Source organism: Morus notabilis, unplaced genomic scaffold (genome assembly GCF_000414095.1).
Source record: "Morus notabilis unplaced genomic scaffold, ASM41409v2 Scaffold605, whole genome shotgun sequence".
In the NCBI taxonomy this organism is placed as follows: domain Eukaryota; kingdom Viridiplantae; phylum Streptophyta; class Magnoliopsida; order Rosales; family Moraceae; genus Morus; species Morus notabilis.
The window spans coordinates 252634-266116 of NW_010363898.1; the positions used below are offsets into that span (position 1 = coordinate 252634).

General features: G+C 31.6%; 1 protein-coding gene across 1 annotated transcript; it reads left to right on the forward strand.

The window, feature by feature from the left end:
* The first annotated feature begins 4881 nt into the window (after positions 1-4881).
* LOC21393356 (endo-1,3;1,4-beta-D-glucanase) lies at positions 4882-7276 on the forward strand. Its single transcript, XM_010105143.2, has 7 exons — positions 4882-5054; positions 5446-5467; positions 5728-5854; positions 6131-6221; positions 6350-6442; positions 6698-6798; positions 6936-7276. Exons 1-7 carry the CDS (start codon positions 4907-4909, stop codon positions 7074-7076), a joined length of 723 nt encoding a protein of 240 aa, XP_010103445.1. The 5' UTR covers positions 4882-4906; the 3' UTR covers positions 7077-7276.
* The last annotated feature ends 6207 nt before the right edge of the window (positions 7277-13483 follow it).

Below are 13483 nucleotides of genomic sequence, written 5' to 3' on the forward strand. Positions count from 1 at the left end.
GTCCCACATGAGTTTTGGGCCAGGGCGTGCCAGTCCAACGGAAGATGGACTATGTGAGAGTGGCCCAATGGACTGTCTGACTCCTTTGACATCTATGAGGAAAGTGAATAGAGAACCCAGAAAAATTTGTCATTGGGTTGCCTTTGAGGACTATATGGTTGGAGTTCCAACACGGAATGTAATAGCCACGTGTTATTAGGCTGGCAATTCAGATAGCGACATAATGATATGATTTAGAACTCGTATAAAGTTAGCGGGTTTGAGTTTATTATAAATAAATTTATGTCATAATCGGGTTGATATGATTAACGCGATTAATAAATGAGTTAGGTTATGATTGACTTTTTAACACGAAGTGATATTAATTAACACGATTAACTATGGCCCCGTTCATTTCGTCGATTCGAGTTTAGAATTCGAGTTTTGCTACAGTAAAAAGCTCTCAGAAACAGTCACATCTAACTTTTTTGCTACAGTAAAAAGTTCTCACACAAAATCACATCTCAACTCGAATTACAAACTCGAATCAGCGAAGTGAACGGGCCATATATGTGTCATTTGTAATCTAATGATACATGATATAACATTAAAGTTTATATGACATATTAAATACAAATAATGTGAATTTTAATATTTGTAGGTAAAATTCATTTATTTTTCGTAAAGGAAAAGATAAATTGACCAATAAACATGTTAAACATGTTTTGATCGTGTTAAATAAGTTATAATTATATTAATTATTTATTTAATATATTAATTTAAACGAGTTATACGGGTTAACACGATTAATACGATTAATAAATGGGTCGTGTTTGGGTTGATATTTTTAACACGTTTAATAAACATATCGTGTTTAGATTGATATTTTCTAACGTGATTAATAAACAGATTGACACAAATATAACGCACTAACACAAATTACTACCCTTACCTGTTATAGGCTGCAGTGGCCTGCAGTCCTACACGGCTTATGGAGAGAGCATATCTGGTCTGTCGAGCATTCCCAACAACCGGCCCAGCTCGTTTGCCAACCGGTACCGGAATTTTAACTTACTGTTACACTAGAGAAGCAAAAGTGTGTATGTTATGGAAAACTTCATTTGTCACTCATGTTTTGAGAGTTTCTATTTCTATGTACCTTAGTTTTGTTTGAAAGAAGACTTGGGCATTGTTTAAGAGTTCCAGGTCTGCATATTTGTGTATCTGTAAAGGGTCTTGATATTTACATCAAATAATAAATTTCTGATTGATACATTTGTTGAGGATCATATGGTTGTGTCCAATTGGACTAAGCCAAGCAGCCCAATGGACAGTCCTGCTTCGCTGCCATCTCTAAAGAAATTGAATAGATAAATGAGTACATTATAGATTTTAAGCGTAGTGTTTAAAATTTTTATCATTTACTCTTTATTAATATTTTTGTAACTAGTATAGTTTTTTGAGTAAAAAGTATTGATCAAAAGTAGGGTAAAAATTTAAGAGCCGTGCACTTTTAAGGGGAATTTGTCTCATTTTTTCTAGATAAATTGATAAGCCAATAACTGCATTTGTCAAGATATATGGTTATGAGACCATCTCTAGTACAAATAATTATACCATTTATATATTTGGCATCTAAAAGTATGAAATGGTATATTATTTCATTTGTTCTCCTATGTATAATGCTAATTAAAATACTAATGTTCTGTTTATTTCGTTGATTCAAGTTTAGAATTCGAGTTTTAAAAGCTCTCGGAAACAGTCACATCTAACTTTTTTACTACTGTAAAAAACTCTCATATAAAGTCACATCTCAACTCGAATTAAAAACTCGAATCAGTGAACTAAACGGGCCTTAAATCTATTTTTTTTTATAATTGTAAAGTTTTGAAAGTTGTAAGAGTAAACTTTAAAAAAAAATAATTTAAAAATATAAAAAATGTAATGACTACACGACAAAATAAACATTTCAACTAATACTAACCGAATGTTAAATTTGTAATATACTATATTTAGTGAGAAATTTACCACAAAATATACAATATGACAAATTTAGCACAATAAATAATATTGCATTTGATAAAGTTTTTTATACTCATATAATAAATTTATAATTAACACATGAAATATAATATTACATTAGAAATACTTCTATAGAATTTCAAATTAGGAGAAAGAGAGAAATATGCTAAGACTTAAGATGAATTAAAATTAATAGGCTAATAATTTACATAAGTTAATAAATATGTCAAATTATTGTTTTCGTCCATAACTTGTCTGGTTATGAACCATAACTTGACAAATTATTACCCATAATTCACGATTTTTGTCCATAACTTGTCTGTCTATGAACCATAACTTGACAAGTTTGTCCATAACTTGTCTGACTATAAACCATAACTTGACAAGTTTGTTTATAACTTATCTGATTATGAACTATAACTTAACAAGTTATAGCCTATTAATTTCTATAACTAAAAATTAATCTATATATTTTCTTAAACTTTTCATATTGACTTATTTTTTACTATTTTTCTTTCAAATTTAATACGTGACAACCTCCACATGTCAACTGTTAAGGACTAGGTCACCAGGCAAGTCTAATAGGAGACAAAAGCCACGGCCCAACACGTTTGACATCTATCAATAAAATTAGTAGAGGTAGAGGACCAAGTAAAAAGAAAATGTGATTGCTTTTTTCTTTTTTTTTTTTTTTTTTTTTTTTTGGCTGATCAAGAAAACGTGATTGCTTAATACTGTTGATTGAACTACCAAAAGCGATATCTTTAAATTGAAAAATCAACGTGCAATCAATCATCAAAAAAAAAAAAAAAAAAGGTGCAACATCAAACAACAGTTCTGTCGTGGTACAATTTATACTTTCTTAGAAGCCAACTAACACAATCCATTATTTTCTTCAAAAGCGTCAATTATCATGCCTTTTCCTGTTTAAAACAGTGGTTATAGAAATAGATATAAAAGATTCAAAAATTAACAAAAGTAGGTTTCTTTTAACATTACTTTTCCCTCTCAAAAATTTTTTTTTTTTTATCTTTTGTCCTTCATACAGTGAGAAGAAAAGAAGTGAATTTTGGTCATGTTGACTTTGCTGATTCGAGTTTAGAATTTGAGTTGAGATGTGATTTTATGTGAGAATTTTTTACTGTAGTAAAAAAGTTAGATGTGATTGTTTGTGAGAACTTTTTACTGTAGAAAAACTCAAATTCTAAACTCGAATCAGCGAAGTGAACGGGGCCATATCTGAATCAAACTCAAAACTTCATATCTTACGACAATTAAACAGATTTTCTTTGGATCCACCTTTTTTTTTTCTCTTCTTTTGTGTCCCTGATAATATTATGTTATGTCAACAAAATACTACATAATATATATTTATCTTATTTGGCATTTAAATATAACGTCTTAATTGACATGATATATTAAAGAAAGAAAGAAAGAAATATATAAAGAGAGGGGGACAGGTCACAGAAGAATGGAATGGACCATCTGTATTTCTTATATGGTGATTTTAACAACTTTTTTTTTTGTTTTTTTAAATTTTGGACTAGGATTTAGAAAGATTATTTTCTTAAAATAAATTTAAAATGATAATCTTGACAAAAACCACTTAAAATTATATGGGTTAAGATTTTTACTCTTTACTCTTAATTCATAACTTTTTTAGTCAAATAATTACACTGACAAAATGATATTTATCAAGAATAAGCGATAAAGGTCCAAACTCACACACTCTTAAAGATAAATTATCTATTTTTTTCAATTTATAAAATCCTCAAGATATCGTGCTTTCTTAGGGTTAAATTAACTATTATGTCTTTTTCTATATATAACACGGGATCAAACTCACAACAATATCCTCAAGATATATTTTTTTATTATTCTTTTTTTGTACGTCTTATATAGATATATATATATATATATATATGTGTGTGTGTGTGTAAGGATTAGTTTTTAATGGTTATGTTGTTACGGTGGTTACCTATAAAATATAAAAATTTAATAACGTAACGAGATAAAAATCTAATTTCATCAATTATCATTGTTATTTTTAGAAGTATTCAATTTATTGCAACCATTCGATCAATAACTTATAGATAAAATAATAATACTCATTAATGCATAAATATTATAATAACCATTAAAATTACACCTTAATATGTAAATAATATGTGAATCAAATGTATAATTTGGAATTCATCTTCGTTTATTAACAAAAGAATATCTTACATCCGAATAATTAAAATAAAATTAGAATTTATTTATCGTCACAACAATTATTTTAAAAAGTATAACATTAATCTACACAAATAAATTTTTATCGTTAAATTTTTTAATTATTGGATGAAATAAGTTTCATATTACACCCTTTATTTATTACAAAATCCTCGAAGGACCTAATCGGAGTATTTGTTTAGTTAAAGGAAACTCTTTCATGAAATTTTTATAATAAGAACTGTTATTTTACTTATTGATAAGAAGCGTTGAATTAATTTTTCAATTGTCTGATTTGTAATAGTTATAATTATGTATTATCCGTTGAAAAACTAATTCAATAGTTAAAATGGCCGTTTATTCCGGTCATGAAAGTCCTTTTAACGGGGTAACGTTATAGACGATGCAAATTGCAAATATTTACTTCTGCAGTGGAAACTGCTGGAATGTCTTGCTCACCCAACACAAATATCCATATTCCTCTCACGTATAAGTGTGTAAGTGTGTGTATATATATACATACATATATATATATATATGTATATGTATATGTATATGTATACCCACAAAGCTCACACATTTTCGGAGCTGGCTATATAATCTTCTCTGGTGCCCAGATAGACACTTATGTGAGTTTGTGACTTTTGTTGTTCTGAAAAAAAAAAAAAAAAAAAAAAAAAAAGAGTGAAGAAGAATGTCAGGTCCTGAATGTTGCTCAAACCCTCCAACTCTAAACCCAAGTAGTGGAGCAGGACATGTTCAGAAGCTTGGTGGTTTAGACTCCTATGTCACTGGCACTCCCAGTTCCAAGCTTGCAGTTCTCCTTGTATCTGATGTTTATGGTATGTCTTTTTTTAAAATTTTTTTATGGAATTCAGTGATTTTTCTTTTTTTTTTTTTTTTTTTGGGTCTTGTGAAGATTAATGATACTTTTGTTTTGTTTTTTTTCCCCCGCTCTTGAAATGTACATAACATAGATGTTCTTGTTTGATTTTTTTCTGAGAAAAATGGAGTCTTTGAAGGTGGAAAGTTAGATGGTTTATTATGCCTTTCGTTCTTTGACCAGCTGCTTCAATGGTGTAGGCGTGTAGCTAGTTAGATGGTTTGAAACAAATGTTGGAAAAATTTTATAAATTAAATGATACATGCGATTGTGGATATCATCTTTAACCTGCTGTGATATTAGCTTTGTTGTTTCATCTTCTAACTTTTTAGAATTTTCAATTATTGCAGGATATGAAGCTCCAAACTTGAGGTTTATGGATTTTCCATACCTGTTTTCTGCAGCTACATTTCTGGGTTTTGCTTAATTTGCCAGATTATATTATTCTTTGTTTATTTTTAGAATATCGAATTTGATAACAATGATGTGGGGAAGGGATGATTCCAGTTGCTACCTACGCATTTAGATGAACTTTCCTTGAAATGCAATCTATTATTTTGTTAGAAAGAAAATAAATTAAATTCTTGTATTCTATCTGGGAAACTGATGCCGGTTGCTTGTCTGTTGTAAAGGAAGCTGGCCGACAAGATTGCGGCTGCTGGATTCTTTGTGGCTGTTCCCGACTTCTTTCATGGCGATCCTTTTGTGGCCGGCGATGCAAGCAGGCCTTTACCAGTGTGGCTAAAAGACCATGGAACGGTTGGTTCAGATTCTTTAGATGTTTTTATAAGTTTTGGCAGACGAAAATCTCTAATGTGAATCTATGATTCTTTAAGTTGTTGCTGAATTTCATCACAAATTAGTTTTTCTGTTGTCTTTTCAAAGATGACTCTGAATTTTGTTTGACAGTTCATACTTTATTGCTAAAGTTGTAAACACTAGAAGTTCCCTAAAAGTGGCAGTGCTAATTTTTATCTGCTATTGTATTTTTGCTTAGATTTATAATGATTATCTATCGCGCATTGATGTTGATAGGATAAGGGATTTGAAGAAGCAAAACCAGTTACCGAAGATTTAAAGAGTAAAGGGTTTTCTGCAATAGGTGCTGCTGGCTTTTGTTGGGGTGGTAAGTTTATATTTCACATGCTTCCTTGCTTGGAATTTCTATGCGAACGGTTGTTGGTTGAGTCGAAAATTGTTAGTTCAATCAGCGAATTCATCAAACGCGTGTACTCATATATATCCTGTTCTCAGGCAAGGTTGTAGTTGAACTTTCAAAGTTCACCAACTTTATCCAGGCTGCTGCGCTTTTACATCCTTCCTTCGTCGCTGTAGACGATATCAAAGGTATGCTTCCGGCTCTTAAATCTTAAGTATTTGAGAAGCATACTTACTGAGAAATACACTTTTAATATCTGGCACATATTGTCGTTTGAAACATTTCAATTTAAAATGTTGTACAACTTTCTTTACTGAATTTATAGTCTTTTCCTCTCATGTTTCATGTATTATTGAGTACTTTACTGATCTTGACATGTAAGAGTGATAGGCAAGATAAAGAGAGAGAAGTTAACCGTTATGAGTGGTTTAAATTCCTTTCAGAGGTTAAGGTTCCAATTGCCATACTTGGAGGTGAGCGTGACCAAATTTCTCCCCCGCCGCTTGTGAAACAATTCGAGGAGGTCTTAAAGGCAAAGCCTGAGGTATGAACATCCTCCCTCAAAACAATATCCGACACGCTTTGCCCTTTGCACTTCTCGTCTTTGAGATTAGTTCGTTATTGTCATGAATGGTTAATGATTTTCGGTTTTCACTTTAAATGATGTTTCATCATGCACAGATTGATTCCTTTGTGAAAATATATCCGGGAGTCGCGCATGGTTGGACCATTAGGTATGATGTTCGTAATGAAGCTGCTTGTAAGCGTGCAGACGAGGCTCATAGGGACTTGTTGGCTTGGCTCATCAAGCATGTTAAGTGAAGGCCTTCATAACCGAACGGTACCTTAAAAATGCCTAGAGAAGCATGAGTATGGAGATCTTATGGACTACTTAGGCACCCATTTTCTGAATAAATAGTTTGGACTTTCTATGTACTAGTTTTTTGTTTGAAGGATTTCGCCACTTGTTTGAGAGTTTCAGGTATGGATATGTGTATATGTCAATGTGTAAAGGATCTGTATTTCCATATCAAATAATAAATTGCTGATGATCAGCAAAAAAAAAGAAAAAGTAATAAATTGCTGATATGATACCTTTGTTGAGGATTATATGGCTATTAGAGTTCCAAAACTGATATCTAATAGCCACCCATTATAGATGGACTTAGTGGGAGTGGCCCAATGGACGGTCCGACTCCTTCTACATCTCTAACTGAAAAGTGAATAGAGAGCCGATAAAATTTCTCATTGTTATAGCAACACTGATATATCAATCTGTTATAGGTTGCAGCCTGCAGCCTCACACGGCTTATGGGGCAGGTCAGGCCGGTCTGTCCAATGGACGACCGACGATGGACCAAGCCGACATCCCAACAGCCGGTCCAGCTTGTTTGCCATCTCTAGAGACAATAAATAGAGGACCAAGAAAATTTATGATTGAATTGCCTTTATTGATAGTCATATGGCTAATGGAGTTCCTGGTTCCACACTTGATAGGTGATATAGCCACCCGCAGCCCATATAGGGTAAGGACCGGTTCGATTTGTCCGATGGAGGACGGATTAAGACGGGCTCAATAGACCTTGATCTCTTTAAATAAATTAATAGAGAGAAATATTAGCGATAATTTTTATGTCACTCTCTTTATTACTCTCTGCATTTATTGTTTGACATGTAAACTCTATTAATTCGATATAGAACCAAGAAAAAAAAAAGTTCTAGTGATGATTAGTGGGTTCTATTAAAATAAAGAAAATTTTTTGCCACTGTAGGAATCAAAAGTTGGAACTTGGGGCAAAAAGTTGAAACTTCAAAACCAGCAAGATGGTGATTTCACCAACATTAATGGATCCATTGCTTTGTCCAATTCATAACCACACAAATTGAAGCGGTAACATTTTCTTTTTTTTTTCATAAAAAAAAAAAGAAAAACTTGAAAAGATTCAAAAATCATTCCTTAAATACACATCAAGTTTTTTCATCCCCTACACACTAAGGTTTCTAAAAACATTACTCTTCCTGTTAACATTTCTCTTTTGTCCCTCGTATGGTGAGAAGGAAAGAAGTGAATTTTATTTTTGAGTCAAACTCCAAACTTAGCATCTTACAACCACTAAACAGGTTTTTTTTTTTAATCCACTTTTTTTTCCTTCACGTCTTTAGGAACGGCATGTTATCTACGGGTACAGACACTTGTCCATAATAGGACGGGTATGGAAATATTATATAAGGATGGGTGGGTATAAGGGTAAGAATTAGCCCCCATTTGAACCATTTCTGGTCTGATACTATTATTTTAGATTTAGGTTCTCTTCATTTTATCGATTTAAGTTTAGAATTTGAGTTTTACTATAATAAAAAGTTATCATAAACAGTCATATTTAATTTTTTTACTACAATAAAAAATTCTCACATAAAATCACATCTCAATTCGAATTAATAAATTAAACGGACCCTTAATTTTTAGGTTTTAATTTGTTATTGTTAGAGTTTTGATTTGATATTAATATTTATGTTGTTTAATTTCTAATTAATTTAAGGTTTTTTTGTACGGATGCCCTTTAAATTTTATGAATTTGGTAATTCAGCCATTAAATTTTTAATCTTAACAATTGACCCCTAAACTATAAAATTTATTGCATAACAAGTCCAATTGATAACACCATTAGATAATTGGACGGAATTATCATGTGTGCCTCACGTGCACAGCTTAATGAGGAGCAAATTAAAATTAAACAAAAAAATGATTATTTTAAACAAAATAAAACATTAAAAAACAAAAAAACAAAAAAATTCAATGGCCAAACCTCTGATCTTCTTCTTCTTCTCTTCGTCTTTCCTCACCCAATCAGATCTCCTCAACCTATTCTTTCTTCTACTTCTTCTTCTCTTTCTTCTTTCTATTTGCGTTAGCAAGTTAGAGTTTTGAGTTTTGGGGATGAAATATGTATTTATATTGCTGTGGCTTGTGATTTGATTGTGTTCTGATAAAAGCTTCATTTTTCTTTTTCTTTTGCTTTTATGTTGCTGAGAAACGAAAGGAAAATCGCGACGGCCTTCGGCAGGTTCAAAAGTTAATGGGTGGTCTATTCACATCCTTTCAATTAAAATTTTGTATTCCAAGAAAGTCCTCAAATAAAATGACCAAAAAGGACATTCATAATAGACTTACATAATTAATTATACTACAAAAAAATTAATGATAATTTTTTTCTCTCACACACTCCAGACCTTATTATTTTGTAATATATAAACATACCCTAAAACTTTTTTAATGATTATTCCAAAACGTTCCATAGAAGTACGTATAATTTTTTATTTTATTTGGAGTATGTGTTCATTTGCATTTTTTGTTTCATGTTTATATCTTTTTTGCCAATCATTTTGTTTTTTAAGACTAATCCCTTCGTTTTTTTCTTCTCTCTTTTTCTTTTATAAAGTTAAGTTCACTGCGTTTTTTTTTCATTCTTTTTTTTTTTCCATGCTCATGTGCTACATAACAAGTTTGGCATTTTTTTTTACCATTTTATCTTTTCTAATCATATGTATTAATATAAGATGATTATTTGTCCTTTCTTAGGAAAAATTATTTTGCCATTTTGTTCAACTTAATTATTATTTTTGAGTTGTTATGCCATTTGGTTTATTTTTATTTTTTTAAATAACAAATTAAAATAAAATGGTGGGTGTAAAGAGAAAAATAAAGTGGTCAAAAAATTAATTTTTTTTTTTTCAAAATAGGCAAGGTTAATTTTAAAATTATTGGAGTATGTAAAAAGTAAATTTAATCATTTGAAGATTACAAAGGGTGTGTAATTAGAAGGAGGGGTATAGAGAGTAAAAAAGAAGTGTGAGTAAAATCACCCTAAGTTAATTTATAATCACTTTAATATTATCTTTTATTTATATCTTTTTATTTTGTTGTTAAAACTTTAGGCATAGAGCTTTTTTTTTTTAAAGTTCAGTAGGAAAAAAAATAAAAACTAAAATAATAAATGAAAAGGCAAATGAGAAAAAAAAATGCAAACTCAGTTGTATTATATTAATTGAATATTGATCAAGTCATCATTGAAAAAAAAGAATCAAAAGGAAAAATCACGTAGTCTGACATTATAAAAAAAAGTGAAATGATTTACTTAAAAGATTGATTGGCAAACAAATATGAACACAAAATGAAAACAAAAGTAAAATAATAATAATAATAATCTTCATATAAAAAATAATAAAGAAAATTAAACTACCTCCATGTAATTTTTTTGAATAGTCATTGAAAACGTGAAAATTATTTGCTAAAGATTTTTGAAATAGAAATAATTTAGAATTTAGAATATGATATGTGGGGTGTGTGAAGAGAAAAAAAACTCTATATTAGTTTCTTTTGTGTAATAAAATTAATGGTGTAGTTAAGTCTATTGACTTTTTTGGTCATTTTATTTAAGAGTCCTTTTGTAATAAGAAATATTTAATTTAAGGGGGGTGTGGAGGGTAAAAAGAATAGTGTGAATAGAACCATTCTTTTTTTTTTATTTATTTTTTAGTTCGGACTAAGATGTAGAAAGATTCTTTTCTTAAAACACATTTAAAACCCTTAAAAAAAATTTGTGCTTTCTAAAGGTTAAATTTACATATTATGTATTTTAATAACATTATATGAAATTAAGATTTTGTTCATTTTATGACTCAAATCATATTACTACAGTATTTTTTATCACAAAAATTTAAATTTAACTTTTTTACTATATATTTTTCTCTCACATACACAACTCAAATCAGCATACCCTAAATAATATGTAAAAACATATATATATATATATATTTATTTATGTGTGTCAATCAAACAGTATAATTTGAGATTCGTAAACGTTTATTAACAAAAGACAATCTTGACCACATTATTTGATTATTAAATTTTTAATTATTCTTTTTCTTTTTTCAATACTTAGACTTCTTCTTCTTATAAGAATTATTCAATTATATACGGAGACTAGAAGATTATTAAATTTTTAATTATTCTTTTTCATTTTTCAATACTTAGACCATTATTCTTTTTCTTATAAGAATTATTCAATTATATACGGAGACTAGAAGATTATTAAATTTTTAATTATTCTTTTTCTTTTTATTAGCCTTTGAGAAATAATTGCTTTATGTATCTTAGAATATTCTACTGCTATTCGGTTATGCCAGCTATTCTGATATGCCACTAGTCAGGCTTGGGATACGTGAACTTTCCAAGCTTGCCTCTATAATTTTCAGTTGTACATTGCGATATATGGGAATATGAGATTATTCTTCAACTTTTTCTCTAATATGGTATCAGAGCAATACCCTTCTTCTTCTTCTTCTTCTTCTTCTTCTTCTTCTTCTTCTTCTTCTTCTTCTTCTTCTTTCTATTTATGAGAATGGTTCGTGGCGGGCAGCATAACAACAACAACCGGTTTCAGCCACTTACTCCTCCTTCATCCTTTGCTCCGGCAGATTCTTTGGCCTTTAGCGTTTCTTCCTCTTCTCCGCCTCTGCTGCCAACTCCGGTGGCCCCTCTAGCAGTGGTATCCTCCTCACAGCCCAAACCTCAACGAGAGTGGCTTATCTGTTCACATTATGGTCTCACAGGGCACTCAGTGGACTGTTGCTATAGGCTGCATGGTTTCCCACCAGGTTACAAGCCCAAGCCCATCAGAACTCTTTTCAATCCACATCTCATCTTACCCCTGCCTCTGAGTACTATAGGGTTCTCTTGTCTGCACCAACAGCTGCTACTACAACTGCCCTCTCTCCACCGACTCGCTAGCCACCTTTGCCCACCTCAATCTCGTCTTCTGAACAACTATCCTCTGATCAGATGCAACAATTAATTACTTATCTTAGCTCCCAGCTTCTGTAACACCCTGAAGAATTAATTGAGATTAATTAAGATAATTGAGATTATTAGTGTGCCTAATCTGGATTATTAATTGAGTTTAATTAATAAATGTTTCTGACACGTGTGAGTTTAAATAGTTCCAAGGTCTTTAAATTATTCTTAATAATTTATTTTAAACCAGAAGTGTGTATGGGCGCATTTCTGGACTGCTCTTTTAAAATATTGACACATGTCATTTTCTTTTCCTTTTCCTTTTCTTTTCTTTTCCTTTTTCCCTTTTTCTTTCCTTTCTCCTTCCTTTCTAGTGCACTCTCTCTCTCTCCTTCACTCTCACTCTCCCGCTCACTCTCTTTCTCTCTCTCTCATTTGTGTCCCAAATCAAACGGATCTTAAACTAAGAAAAGATTTAAAGAAGTTTTCAACGTTAAGAGAAGGATTCGAGGTAAGATTACTGAAAGAACCTCTCTTGAATCTCAAGTTTTTGAATTTCAAAATTCATTTTTGGTTCAAACCGGATTTTGATGATTTTTGAGCAAAACTAGAGTAGAAATTGGAGATCTTGGGTTCCTTGGACTTGTTTTAGGACCTAGAACCCAGATCTAGTGGGTTTCCTTTGAAATATTCGATTTGGGACTGGATTTACAGGTTTTGGACTGATTTCCATGAGCTTCTCTCGCGCAGCTGATTCCATCGGTCGACCTGTGCGGTTGACCAGATCACATGGAAACCGGTCGACCAATGCGGTCAACCGGATTACAGGCTGACCGGTCGACCGGTCCGGTCAACCGGTGTGCACATTACCGGTCGACCGGTAGTGTTGCACTACTCTGTCACCGGTCGACCGGTAGTGTTGCACTACTCTGTCACCGGTCGACCGATGCACATGGGTTTGACCCTGTTTGGCCTGAAAAATGCTATTTTGACCCCTGTTTTCAGGGAGAACCCAAATTAGCTTCATTTGGGGACTTAAGATAAATGGATTAGCATTGTTAATCCTTATTTTGAGATTGAAAACCCTTGGAATGATAATTTGAAACATGAAAATAGATTAGGGCACACTAATAGGAAATCTTGGTTGGAAATTGAGATTTGGATTACTTTAGGAATGAGAATTAATCCTAAAGTGTTGTTTTGCATCAGTGATCGCTGAGGATTCAGACTGAAGGGGCTTGAGGAAGCGGAAGCCAGAAAAGGCAACGCTAGTCCCAGGTTTGTTAGTGCGAGGTAGGATTTCTATCCCTTTTCATTGTGAGCCTGTTTTTAAAAGGATTTTGGCATTGAAAATGTTTTAAAGAAAGGGATTGGCTTGTGAAAGAAAAATGCTTTGAAAACTATGGCTTGTTTAGTCATGGAACCTCATGGCTTG